The sequence below is a fragment of the Seriola dumerili genome, unplaced genomic scaffold (assembly GCF_002260705.1).
Source record: "Seriola dumerili isolate Sdu_G_001 unplaced genomic scaffold, Sdu_1.0 BDQW01000017.1, whole genome shotgun sequence".
NCBI lineage: Eukaryota > Metazoa > Chordata > Actinopteri > Carangiformes > Carangidae > Seriola > Seriola dumerili.
Genome location: NW_019174272.1, coordinates 13,454,111 through 13,468,472, shown reverse-complemented (window position 1 = coordinate 13,468,472; position 14,362 = coordinate 13,454,111). Strand labels below are relative to the sequence as shown.

Genomic DNA, 14,362 nt, shown 5'->3' with positions numbered 1-14,362 from the left:
AAACAGAGCTAGGGATTTATCTCAAAATAACAGATTTTGATGTTATGGAATAATATGAAACCTGAAACGCTTCTGCTGAAAGTCTAATAGTAACTGTGATTACTCTTCTTCTTCCTTTCTATTGAAATATTTTTGCAGTATTTCCTCTCTTAACTTGGTGTGTTTTGGGTGAATTTCATGTATTCACGACTTCATCAAGTTCTTCCTGCATTGAGAGAACAGTAAATACAAATGTGAATATAAGTCTTGTGCAATGTAACTGCTGCCTGTCTTAAATCGAGGCCTAGGTTTCTGCCAAGTCATTGTATGCCCTCACTTGCTTGTTTTTATATCTATGTTTTTATATCTCTATGTTCTGTAATCAGGGCGTCCTTGTAAAAGAGGGCTTGCTCTCAATAGCCCTCCATGTTTAAATAAAGGTTATATGAGTCAATAGTGAACACACACAGCACACGTTCTTGTTAACGTCAACGATAATCAATGTAAAACTAAGCAGCCCTATACAATAGCACTTCCAGTGACAGCCTAATAATTTACAGTCAGTGCACTGTGATTCTGCATTTCCAATACAACCTACAGCAACTTCTGGGTCTTTTCCAAGAAGTGCATCCTCCAGTAGGAGCACCAACCTGTATCAGACTGTCTTCACGAGGGGGTTACTTTGAAATGTTGTTCAGATGTATAGTTAAGTAAATTGCATTATGATCTGATACATCTGCTGCTCCTACTGACCACTCCTTCACCCTCTGTCAATCTGAAGTGTTCATCCTGGAGTGCAGCCAATGAGTCGCTGAGTAATGAGTAGTCCTTCTCTAATGCATGGAGATTCCTCCAGACATCAAACATGTCTGCCTCTTTGACTAAGACATTAAGATCTTTTTACATGTGATTTATTTTGTCTTTAGCTTGCTGTATCTACAGAGTATTTCAAAATTGTGCTCCAATCTGCAGCACAAACTAATATTATACTAATATAATAATATATTGCTTTAAACAATATATAAACGTCCTCAACATTTTCTGTCCACACTCATTTTTATTCATAATAACATTATTTAAAGCAGCGAAACAGAATGTACATTTTAAAATCATTACAGCCGTTATCTTAATAATTCATGTTATCAGTAATAGATGAGAAAGAACCATACAGTAAAATATTTTAAAAACACAAACAGGTGTGAGACATACTGTCACGGTTTGTGATCCAGTAAATCAAGCAATATGTTCAACATCAATTCTCTCTCGCATCAGCCTGCCAAGTTTATGCAGTTAGCTTGAGCACTAATGTTCCTATAATACAAAAATAATGACTATACTGTCACCTCATGATCCCTGCGTCAGTTTGTTTTAGATTCAACAAACTCATAACTAGTGTTTTCAGAGATTCAAAACCTCTCATCAACAGTTTTTCATTACAGTATGTCATTACAGTCATGGCTCAGAGCCAGTTGCAAGATTCAAAGACTTAATCCAAGTCTGCAAGGTGCACAGTGTAGAATACTTTTAACGGTCAGCTTGGCATGAGAGATTGACGTGAGGGTCACTGAAGTTGACAATCGTTTTATAAAATAATTCAACTTCCCTCATGGAACAGTGAAACTGTCCACTGCAGCAGAACACAGCTAAGAGCTTTTGAAGGCTTTTCACTGAGTCTTGACTGGTAAAGGCACAGTTAAGGTTTCCTGGGAGAAGTCACTTAAATTAAGCACAGTGATGATCAGAGTGTGACTCCAATCCCACTGCAGAACTGCAGTTAGTGAGACTTTTTTCATTCCTTGCAATCATGACTTGCAAGACACAGAGTACAAGCTCAGCTCTGCATTTAATACTGATCATGCTTAGAGAACATATGGTTGAGAGCTTAGGTTTGACAACAAATAATAATACAGAGCCCAACAAAGGTAACAGACTTGTCATAACAGTATGGATTTCAAGAGGAGGCAAGCTTTTCTTTCTGGCACAGAGAATATGGAAGTAAAGAAAATCTTACAAACAAATGGACCTATTTGTGCAGTCACTACTGAATACTTGCTGTTGTAGGGTTAGGGTTAGTTGTAGTTGTATTTCTTTTAAAACGGATATGAATGGAAAAATATTTTGCACAGAGAACACCCCTCCCACAAAGACACAGAGCCATTTTTACAGTTAATACCACATAACAATCAATACTGAGTTTAAAATCAGAGCATAATACCTTTAAAAAGTCACACACATGTTCAATTAATTTTGATGCTACCTCCATGCATACCCTCTAACAATGTTTAATCAAATGATCACAAACCAACACAGGTGATATTCTTGCAATAGTATTATTCTATTGTAGAAATGCTGGCTGTTTTGTGGGTTGTGGGAGCATGTTTGGAGACTCAGACCACGCTACAGTGAGCTCCTCCTCACCTGAACAGGTTAATACGGCCCTGCGTCATCTATAAGATCGCTTTGAGTGATCTGGTCCAAATGTACTTTAATGTGCTCTTTCACTCCAGCAGTGACATGGTATGATGACACTGCTGTGTTGGTGTGTTTTGTTCAGTCAAATGAACTTCATCAGTTTGCAGGACGTCAGCACCCGGGGACAGAAAAAGGCTAAGCTATACTGAGTCAGGCAGTAGCTTGGTGAAGTGGAGTCTGGACAGCAGACTTCCTCCTTCACTGCTGTGGACCATCTTGGGAGATGGAGTCCTGAGTAGCTTGTGCAGTTCCTGTAGCGGAGTCTTGAGACAGCAGCTTCTCCGGCGGACGCAGAAACACCAGCATCACTGTTATGTTATCACTAGAACCAGCTGCCTTAGCATGACTCACCAGCTGTTGAGCGACTCTCAGTCCAATTTTCTCCTCAGACTGTTTCAGTGGAGTGTCTCCTCCTTCTTCGGGCTCACCAGGCTGCTGGAGTGCATCCAAGACCAGATGTGGGACCATTGTAGGCTTGACTGCATCAAAGAAGCCGTCACACGCCAGTAAAACATAGTCCTCGTCTCCAGTCAGCTGGGTTGTTGAGCAGTCGGCATCTCCAGACACGTAGGGCTTCTGGTCAAAGTCACCTGGAGACGTGACGTATGGTTAACAGCTGCAGCTAAATACAGCACTTCCTCATCAGGTTGACTGTCCAGGTCTAAATCACTACATCAGGTCAAATGTTGGTAATGACAGTTATATTAACAACAGACATGTGACCACACCTGACCTAGTTTCAGGGGGAATCATCTTGTGGTTTTCTCAGCTGAAGTGATATTATGTGGATAACATGTTATTCTACATTACATTCAGTTAACAGCTGTATTGTCAGTGGTGTTTTTGGGTTAGTGTTAGTGTCTAATAAATATCACTTGTTTGTTGAACTACAGATGTCTGATGACAACAAGCTACACATTCAGCTGTGTGACTTCTCATATTTCTCAGTCATCCTTAGGTTGCCATCCATCCATCCATCCATCCATCCATCCATCCATCCATCCATCCATCCATCCATCCATCCATCCGGGAAAATTAATTTGCCCAATCGGCCTTGTCCTTCTGAGCATCACATTACTGGACACTTCCATCTGATTTCAGAGACTTTATAACAAATGGTATTTTTGCTAGAAAGTTCAAAAATCTGGTTACTGGAGAAACAAGTGTCAAAATGGCATTAATATATTTGCATCTGCTCTGTCCATAAATGTCTGAGTCAAATGTGCGATGTGTGATGTGTAATGTATGAGCTGTAGTATGTGTTGCAGCTGTAAGCTAGCTGTTAGCATTGTTAGCTCTTTGTGTGCTGTGAAGTCACAAGTTGAGGCATGATTATTCATTTACAGCAGAATCTGTACAGTAAAGCTGTCTCACACTGCAAACATGGATATACTTGTATTTAGAGGACTTTATTATCATAGACATATTTTCATATTACCAATGTTTGCTAGTGTGGCTTGTTGTGTTAGTTATGGTACTGCAACATGAGTGGATATTTGCTGTTTCGTTCAGTGCCACAGATGGGGGCTGCTGTGCCTGTAACTGATGCGAGTCAAACAGAGTTTTCTACCAATGATACGAGAGCGGCACCAGCTCAGAACAATCCCAGACACCATCACTCAGAGTGCTATGATCCACATTGTTAAACAGCAGTAAGATAGAAAAAAAAAAAGAAGCACTATCAGCACTAACTCTCAGATCATGTCTGGTGGTGAGTGACTTACCTATAGCTCTAGATACAGCATAGGTGCCATTAACACGCCAGCAACCCATGAAAGTGATACAGCCGCCAAGATCCTCAATTCTTTGTTTCTCATCCTGGAAGACAGAAGAGACAGAGCTTACCACCTGATCACCTTCACACCAGTCATTCATATCTGAAGATGTGCCATCATTTATTGTAACTTGCATCAGTGTTGGGAGATTTTAATTCCACATGTGCCAAGTGACTGATTTCTACAGCTGCAACTGTTTCATTATTGATTCATTGATTAATCATGAGTCATGATCACAGTCCCCCTGCTACAAAGCCGGCAGGCTGTCTGCGTGAGTGTGTGATATCCTTACTTCTCTCTCTGGTTTATGGGGGTCCATGAGTGTCACAGCTTGTCCCTTTCTGACCAGCACTGCTTGAGAGTCTCCAAGCCAGGCCACAGTCAGCTCTTGACCCTGGATCAGCACGGCCACACCTGTAGTGCCACTCCGCAGACGCTGACAACAGACAGTTATTCATCAGCCTGACTTTCTCTGCAGCAATGCACACACACTGCTTACACGTCTTTATATTAAAAGAGAAAGAAACTTAGGATTGGTAATGACTGGATCAGGGGAATTATGAAAATATGGTCAGCCGTAAGGAAGAAATTTAAATAGTCAAATTCATGCAAACATCAGTAGGGCCACTAAAATAGAATGACACTGAAATAGCTATGAACCCAGAGTTTGTTCCATCTAGGATGGACGCAGGATTAAACAACTGGCTAATGTATATCGCACAGGTGTTTAATGGGCAAATCATGAAATCATTTGAACAACTTAAACAGGAATTCAATCTTCCAGCTCATGTCAATGTCAATGTAATTATTCCAGTGGCAAACACAACAGTGTGTGTAACTGTTCATGTGTGTGTTGGCTGAATCCAGTGCTGCTTCAGTACCTCTCGCTTGGCTTTGTCTCTGAACATGTCGTCTGTGCGTTTGTAGGCAGTTTTAAAGGCTGCGGCTGCGTCACTCTGCAGCATTTCCTCTTTACTCAGAGCAACGTGGAGGTGAGTGGCAGCGTAGGTGGCAGCGTCCACTCCTCCATGTCCGTCAAACACAGCATAGTAGGCACGCTCCACTCCATCCTGGACCATGGGAGAGAGAGAGAGGGAAAAAGACTTAAATATGTGTTTGATATATTGTATTAATTATACTGGTTATTTCTGGTTTTCTGATCTTTTTAAACAAAAAACAAGACACGAAATCCAGTGACAAACAACAGAAGTCTTGTACCTGGATTCCGAAGAGCTGGTTGAACTCAGCCAGGGCCAAGTGTTTGTCCTCCATCTTCCTCCTCGTGTTCTTGATGGCATGAACAAAGCAGTGGTGTAACTGGGAAGGGGAGGGGGGGGGCTTGAGCCGGTTTTGATGCCATGCCAGCCCTACGTCTATCAGCTTATTGAGGAAGAGACGCTGGACTGCTTCTGACTGAAGTACTGATGGTAGGATAAATAGATAAGACAAATGAACAAGGAATAAATCACAGTCTTTTGGTCCTAACTACTCTTTGCTATTGGTATATACAGTACAACACATGGATTGTAGGACAGTAAGGCTGCCCCCTAACCAAATGCTAGTTAGTGAGAAGAGCCATACTTGACCAATATTTGATTGGTGGGTTGGTCAAACTCAGTCACTCAGTCAGTTTACACAGATGGTGTCTGCAGTTATTAGACAGTAATGTGACTGAGCATCTTAGGTTCACCTACCTCGGCATATTTATAATGAAATAATAAATGGGACCTAGAGAAGTAGTACAATGAACAGCAACAACAAACTCCTGCCTTTCAGAAACTTTTCAGCGACAAACTGCCGCAAATATGGAAACAACGTGTAAAATCATTTGTTGACCTCAAGCAACTACAAACGACTAGTTAACCAATGGCTTGAACTAACAACTACTTTCTTTGGTCAAGGGCTGCCACTGAGGATAGAGAATGAAAATGAAAAAACACAGTATTCATGACAGACTTTTCATAGTTTTAGGTTTATTGTCAATGGAACTAGACGATATTTTTCAACACTGCAGTTCTTCTCAGCTCTATGGAGCTTTTTAGCTGCTAAAGATCCATATATTTTTCTCAGGAGTTCATGGAGACCAAAACTGAATTAAAAGGAGAGTTGATATTGCATTTACATTCATCAGGCAGACACAAACAACCAATTTCAATTTGTATCATTGAGGGAAATATTAGAGACACCCATCAGTATAACACTATAATTTAACAGAACCACAATCACAGCCTCCCCAAAATTAACATAAAGTAAAACACTTACAGACGACTCTCTGTTCTTCTTCCTGGTTGGCCTCAGCCTCCTCTGGGCAGTGGAAAGGTGAAAGGTCATTCTGCAGCAGCTGGGACAGGGCTGCCTGGCACAGGAAGGCACTTACGACTGCAGGAGCACCCCTGAACCAACAAACAAGCAAAAATACATGTTGAGTACTTGGTCAAGGTCTGAGCATGATGAAATTTACTCACCAGATTTTGCAGCAAAGTGAGACACAGCTGTGCGGCCAGAGTTTGCATATCCACAGAAACAAGAAGACGCTACAAACACAAATATGACTGGGCTAAGCAGCTGCACATTTACAGTGCAGCTGGCAAATGTGCATCTAACTGTTTAATCAACTCTGTCATTTCCTTCATAGAATTACAACTCTGTTGCAGAGAAGACTAGGCTCACAGCAAAAGGAAGTGGAAAGAACAATGTTGTCTCTACAGAGAGGGCATGAAGTCTTCCTGACAGGCCATGCTTCTGAAGAACAATGTGAGCAGGAGGAGAGCACACAATATAAATTAAATATTCTATGTCCTACTCTAAGTTTAGCTGAGCTTGAAGGTTCATTCATAGAAACTCTTCATTGCAAAAAAGAAAACAATCTAGAATTCCCGCCTCACAGTTGTTTCCTCCACCAATCAGCCAAGTTGCAGGAAATATGGTCACAATCTCCTCTTCCTGAGTTACAGTGTTGAATAATGGCCAGAAGTGTTTACATTACATTACAGAACATTATGATCTCACAGTGAAGCTTACCTTTTGGATATAAAATGTCATCGCTTCATTTTATCCTATTATCCTCATAAACTGTGTTATAATTAGCATACAAATTTGTCAGTTAGGGCCAAAATGTATCATCTGAGGTCACAGTGACCTTTAACCACCAACTTCTAATAAGTTCATCCTTCAGTCCTAGTGAATGTTTGTACAAAATATGAAGAAGTTCCCTAAAGACATCACTTTCACAAGAACATCCTAACTCTGACCTCAGTCACTGCAGGTGTCCATCAACAAGCTCTTTGAAACTGTGAGGACTGGACAAAGTGACCTCACAATGATGGTTTGGGACCTAAATTTGTCTCCACAACCACAGCAAGACATGTCTACACACATGTACATGCCCCAACAGAAGCTGATCTGCAATAAAGCTGCTGTGATTTCTCCTGCTAGAACAGAACAATGTGGACAACAGTAAATAATGCCCTGACTTAATCAGTCTTATTAGCCAATCACAGTCAGTTGTATGTACGTTATGTGTGTGTCGATGTGCGTGTGTGTATTGTTGTGTGTGTCAGTAGAGCTGTCTACCATGGAGCCTCCAAAAAGCTTGCATCACCAGGTTGAGACACTTACATAGTTAATATCCATAAGGTGGAGATAGTGTTTGTGTGTCTGTCAATGTATGTGTGTGCGTGGTGTTAGAAGGTACAACAAATAATGTTGCCATGGTGATCCTATGCTTAATTCCTAATGAGTAAGACCTGGACTCAGCTGAGACACACTTCGCGACCTCCGGCTAGCCAATCAAAGACTATTAAATCCTATCAGCTAAAGCTTTGTGTTTTCTGAGAAAGGAGACTCTGCTGAAAGCAGTGACATAAAGTACTCGTCTGTGGTGTCAAAAGTAGCTCCAAAGTAATCCACCAAGTAGAATATATGTAATGTGGAGTCAGTCAGAATAACAAACTGAAATTAATCGCTGAATGTTTCCTTAATAAAAGTGTGTGTCTATCTGCCTGCCTGTCTGTGTGTCTACCTGTCTGTGTGTTTGTGTGTCAGTTAGAATGCAAACTGAAATTAATTGCTGAATACTTCCTGATTAAAACTGGACTGAAACATATTTCCAGTAAAAACAGCTGAAATGTGTGTAAACCATTGTCTGTATTTAGTGTTGGAGCGGTTTGTAGCTAAACACCACAGATATAAGAGGAGCCTCTAATCAGGTAATTTGATCCAGCTGTGCGCCCCCTCCCTCCACTCAGAGGTTGCCTTGGTGATTTTAACTGCTTAGGTTTTACTGAGTGGGACAGAGATTCAGTTGGAATATCCCTTTCGAACTCAGCCAGTAAAATATCCTAACTGTTATGACATTCATGACATGAACGTATAGATTTTCTGAAAGAGGAGACTTTGCTGAACGCAGGGATATAAAATGTTTGTCTGTGGTGCCAAATATGTGACCTGTACAGAGATTTTAAAAATGCCTTGTGTGAATGGGGCAGTTAGATAGCAATTCTGTGAGTCTCTGTGCTTTGTTAGTCACATTGTCTGAAGATGACAAATTTGTCTAGGTTGCCGGAAATAATGATGTGCATAGAGTGAAATTTGTGTCCTGGAGGACGAGTTTAAGTGGATTTTTTTGAGCAGTTTAATCCCTTCTCCCACTCTAGCAGTGATGTCAGTCTCTCTAGCCCTGAAAATTCCACGCAATACACACCCATTATAAACTCAAAAATGATCAGAAAAAAGCATGAAACTAAAACTGTGATAAATCAAAAACTGTTCAAGATATCAAAAAGTTGAAGACAAGTCTATTAGTTGAAAGTCTTGTGAACATTTTAAAAGTTTGAATGAAGTCTGTAGCTGAAAGTACGCTCAATGATACCCAAATGATACACCCAATCACACACTGTTCCACCCTAAATCTACCTAATCTAGACTGGTACCGGTCGATGTTTCGTTTGTTGACTCAATCTAAGAGGTGAAGTGGTGTAAAAATTGAGAAAATTTGTTCTATTTAAAATGAATCAAGTATAATCAGATTATCTATTCATCATCGTCTTAAAAGAAAACAAAAACAAAAAAAAACAGTAACTCCGGAAATGCAAATGATGTAATACTTTTGGAAGAGGATATGACGAGTGTTGCTGCTTCACTTTTATACATTGTGTTTGTCCACCCTGCCACATGCTTACTGAATGAGCAGGGCAAGAGCAGAGCTGTCAGGAATGTCAGGAATGTGAGGAATGTAGCCACACGCAAAAAGCACCAAGTACTCTCCAGCTTTGTGTGTGTGATATATTAATACTAAGATAGTGATATTATGGAACTGAAAATTCTATGATGAGAAACTTTACTAAGTGTGCAGCCATTTAGCCTGTGATTTAAAAACTGCACTGTAATGAACTGTAAAGGGACAGCAAAGACTAATTAAAGACACAAGTTTTCTAATAAATATAGCTCTTCTCTACATTCAAAAGCCCTTTCCAGATGTGGAATACTGGCTCTTATACTACTCTGTCTGTTAAAGTCATTCAGATGTACATTATGTGCCTGTTGTATAAATTTTACTCCTTTATTCAGACACAATGGGAGATGGTTTCATAAGGACAGTGTCATTGCTGGAAAATAATTGTCAGTTCTTTCAGAAGCTGCAGCACTGATGGATTTAAAACTCAATTTTCAGTTGAAGAATTAATAACATGAGAATTAAGGGCCCCTCTTTTCACATTGAATCCCATTACACATTTTCTCATCAATTTCTCAAGGATTCTGCTGCCTGTTTCATAATGCCCAATAGAGCACAAGGAGAGAGTGACAAGACGATAAGTTTAATTCCTATTTGTTCATTTCGTGTTTGACAGGCGACTCATATTTTCCTCCATACAGGTGTCAAGGATGAAACCTAAAATATTAGAAGGGAGACTGCTAGTCTATTGATTATTTTAATTCTGTGAGTTTCTTCTATTTGTCTTGAGCTCTTCATTTTTATAGGCTGACCTTCCTAACAATCTCTACATGCAGTAAGTCAGTGATCAGATTTTTTTTAAATACAAGTATGTATTGCTCCATGTACTAACCTGTCCTTTCATCTATGATTCAGCTGTTGGGTTCTTTTACTATACACATATGTACTTGTAAAAAGCCGATTAGAAACACAACTACCTGAATCAATAGCAGAAAAATCAGCGCATTCAAGGAGACATCTACTAATGTAGCTTAATGCAGAGAACTAACATGTCATAATGAAAAAGGCAATATGAAATTTTGATAGATTATAACATTATAATATATGCAACATTTCAAAATTCGTAAGTAAAGTTAACGTAATATTATAATCTTAATATTACATATTAATTACTTAATCAGGTGGAACAAGAGCATTTAGAGTCTTGCTGTGTGTGTATTGAATCTTGTGCTGCTGCCGCTCTTCTCCATCCTGCAGATCTACAAAAGGTGTACTTCTCGCTCTCAGTCTCACCTGGCAGCCAGCAGCCTCAGGCCCAGCTCCAGGCTCTCTCCATGCAGCTCCTCCAGGGAGACTCTGCGACTTAGAGGGCTGACAGGCAGCGGACTGCCTTCCTCCAGAGCAGCCGGGAACTCCTCCACAAATCTCTGCAGGAAACACCTGGCCTCCTCCTCCATCCCACTGGCTGTGGCTGCAGTAAACTCTCAGGTGAACAGGGGTCAGGTCTAAAAGGTCACAAGTGGAGACTTGAAGGGCAGAGAAAGTAGGCTTCAACTTCAACACTCTGACAGTGTGATGAAAAATGAATGTAGTATAAAATTTACTGATGGACACTGAATTCTCAGCTGGTAATACCTTTCTGAGACACACTCTCAAATCAATCAATATTCTAAGATTATTATTATTATAATGCCTACCCTTTAATGTAATCCTGACCCTGGAACTCTCAAGGCTGGGTATCAAACTTCTAGCATTTTTTGGTGGCAAAAGGTTTTCGTAGCACAGAGTACTGAAAACTAGTGATACCATGCAAAATGCCGAGGCTTTGAAGTGTGTGTGTGGAGTGTAGCTGAGCTTTTCCAGTGAAGCGTGCATCATTTCATACGTATGATGTAACTGATGACATGTGAAGCCTCGCTTCCCGTATGTATGACTGCTGACGGTGTATACGTATAGATATACGGTATATACAACCTCAGAGATAAGTGATTAAGTTTATAGTTTTTGGTTTATAACACTGTTGGACTTTGACTGTCTGCTTAGAATAAAAAATGTTTGTTGAGCAGCGTGTTTGTGTAACTTGAAAAAACATAACAAGAGTTTTGCTAATTCTGACAGAAACTGTAGCCGTTTAGCTCCATTCAAATAAGTGTATAATAAGTATGAATATGTAGAAGTGTGCCACACTATTTTCATGTGCCATGATTGTAGACAGTCACCAAATGCATGCTGTAATCCACATTACTCAGCTTTCAATTATAACACTGATGGACTTTGACTGGTTGTATTTTCAATGGATCCACCAAGGAAAACTGAGGCATCTCCAGTTTGACAACACTTTGATCTTATTTCTCCCAATAAAGTATGAGCATAGTAGTGTAACATTAATATAGATGCTTTAAGTTAATTGAACTATATTTTTTCAAGGACATATGTTGATTGCATTTACAGTAAATGTCTGCTTAGAATAAAAAAATACAATCATAGTTTCCATTAAACTGATACTCTGTAACATACAAATGTTTGTATATGTCTGTTTTACATTCTGGCCAGTAGATGTTGCTCTGTTAACAAGAAGCATCAAGAAATGAACCTTTTCTGAACCACTTTGGTGGAACAGTTCAGTCCTTCATGACGCATGAGTCTGTGATCATACTGGCAGTCTTGTTCATCATTCCCTGAGTTGATCATGATTCAAAATCTTTTGTTAGTTGCAGTTAGAATAATCATATTTTAGTGGAACTGCTCATGTCAAACCACATGTAAAAGTTAAAGTTTGACATTTTGGAAATATGCTCAGTTTTTGTTATGTTGTTACATTATCATTGTACCTGTATTGTTAAATTCTGTCATAACAGCACCCTAAGAAATACAACTGAAAGGGGGTTTGAAGGAGTTGGTCAAAATTTTGCTCAGTATATCTTACATTTCAGGGTTAAAATGGGCTTCCTTAAATAACACACCAAGAGTTATAGTTATGATAAGCATTCAGAGAAAAAAATGTCATGGACACGTTTTAAAGACCGAAACACAAAACATTCATATTTTAAACTATTCATTTTTCTTTCTGTTTCATATCAGCAATTTAATTTTTATCATCATTAAATTTTAGGGTTAGGGTTAGGGTTAGGTTTCCGTATTCTGTTATTTTTCAATGTCGTCACTGGCACAATGGCAGCAGTATCGCCATCCTCCATGAAATAAAAACAAAAGGGTTTTGTGACTGGTGCCTGCTGTGTGCAGAACTTTACCAGCAGAGGGTTCACCACGGCACGGCGAAAACAAAGCATCCGGCCGGATGTCGCTCACTGGGAGTTGCCTTGTCTTCTTCAAGGATACAGTGTTACTGTTTGTTGGGCAGCGTGTTTGTGTAACTTGAAAAAACAATTAACATAAAGACATAAGAAGAGTTTAGCTAATTCTGACAGAAACTGTAGCCGTGTAGCTCCATTCAAATAAGCGTATAATAAGTATGAATATGTAGAAGTCTGCCACATTATTTTCATGTGCCGTGATTGTAGACAGTCACCAAATCCACATTATTCAGCTTTCAGTTTTGTGTTGTTTTGTATTTTGTTTTCCCAAATATGTAAAAAAAAAGTCGCACATTTTTACTGATATTGTTTTTAAAGGCACTTAAAGGCTCACGTTATCTTCTGTGATTTCCACAGCTGCATTCCCGCGGTTGAAAAATTAACATTACACCGAAACACAGACTGTCAACTATATAAAACCAGAGTCACTGCTGGTCGGATTTGTTTAAAATATAATATTCCCGATGAGCAGAAGGCCGTGTCTTCGTCTTACCTGGGGCTAGCCAATTTTACAACAGTCCTTAGCATGGTCCGGCTACATGAGCTACAAACAGACAGTTGAAACACGGAGAGCCCAAGATAATAAAGATGATTAATTAATAAACATATACACACACAAACCTGCACTGGTAGACCTGATGGTAAAAAGACTGACGGTTATAAATCCACAATGTACACCAATAGTGTTGAGAGATCTGGGGTGTACGCAACACCCTATTGGACCACTTTCCTGTACGTCATCACACTTTCGTCTTCCTTCCGCTGTAGATTTAAAGGGCAATACAACACCAATATTCTCATTCGGAATCATTTCAAACACATCAAATAGAAATTGAAAATTAAGACAGAAGATGGTAGATTATATTATTTTATGTCATTAAAAAATCTTACAAGAAAAAAAATGAATAAGCTGTAACTGAAAATAGTTAAATTAATGATCAATCTGACAATTATTTTCCTGATTAATCTATTTGTCATGGAAATATCAGAAAATTGTGTGAAAACTACCTTTTATTTAGACATCACCCCAAAAGCCCAAAATATACAGTCTAAAGTCGTCATTCATCAAGTCATCATATATGACAATCTGGAACCAGTGAATGTGAACCATTGTTCCTTTAGAAATGACTAAAACGATTAATCTACTATCATAATAGTTGGTGGTAATTTTTTTGTTGATCAACTACTCAATTAATTGACTTATACAGCTTTTGACAAAAAATACTAATTATATTGAAAAATTGCTATTTGAATATGGAAAGTGACAATTAAAATCCTAATATGGATGAGCATCAGCAGAAAGAATCAAATTAAAAGCTGAAATAGGAAAGCATAAACTAAAATTGGTCCTGAAAATGGAAAATGAAACTTACTTTGGTCTATATGTGTCTAGCAACTTTTACAATTCAAACAATATTAAGGAATTCGTTAAGGAACTTAACATTCCTAAAATTTACCCACAGATCAACCCCGTTTGTTCCAGCCTGGAGGAGTTCTGCAACTGTTGAAATCTCCACGAAAGCTTCTAGTGTCCAGTTTGGGGAATGTTCCAGAGGGATGGAGGTAATAGGACCATCATTGCTTTTAATGGTTTATTGCACAGCACTTTATACACACCTCAACATTTCTTACTGGGTTAGAGATGTTAT

The 14,362-nt window shown here is 39.2% G+C and overlaps 1 protein-coding gene across 6 annotated transcripts; it reads right to left on the bottom strand.

The window, feature by feature from the left end:
* Nucleotides 1-1,011: 1,011 nt before the first annotated feature.
* Nucleotides 1,012-13,422, bottom strand: ppm1f (protein phosphatase, Mg2+/Mn2+ dependent 1F). Of its 6 annotated transcripts, none has more exons than XM_022759306.1 (9): nucleotides 13,207-13,257; nucleotides 12,651-12,773; nucleotides 10,693-10,925; nucleotides 6,489-6,619; nucleotides 5,445-5,647; nucleotides 5,108-5,296; nucleotides 4,519-4,662; nucleotides 4,176-4,269; nucleotides 1,012-3,041 (listed from the first exon to the last, which is right to left on the bottom strand). In XM_022759306.1, exons 3-9 carry the CDS (start codon nucleotides 10,854-10,856, stop codon nucleotides 2,650-2,652), a joined length of 1,317 nt encoding a protein of 438 aa, XP_022615027.1. In that variant the 5' UTR covers nucleotides 10,857-10,925; nucleotides 12,651-12,773; nucleotides 13,207-13,257; the 3' UTR covers nucleotides 1,012-2,649. The 6 variants fall into 6 exon arrangements, with proteins under 6 accessions (XP_022615027.1, XP_022615045.1, XP_022615019.1 ...); XM_022759324.1 differs by having other exon boundaries at nucleotides 10,693-10,904; XM_022759298.1 differs by lacking the exons at nucleotides 12,651-12,773; nucleotides 13,207-13,257 and adding an exon at nucleotides 13,335-13,422.
* Nucleotides 13,423-14,362: the final 940 nt, after the last annotated feature.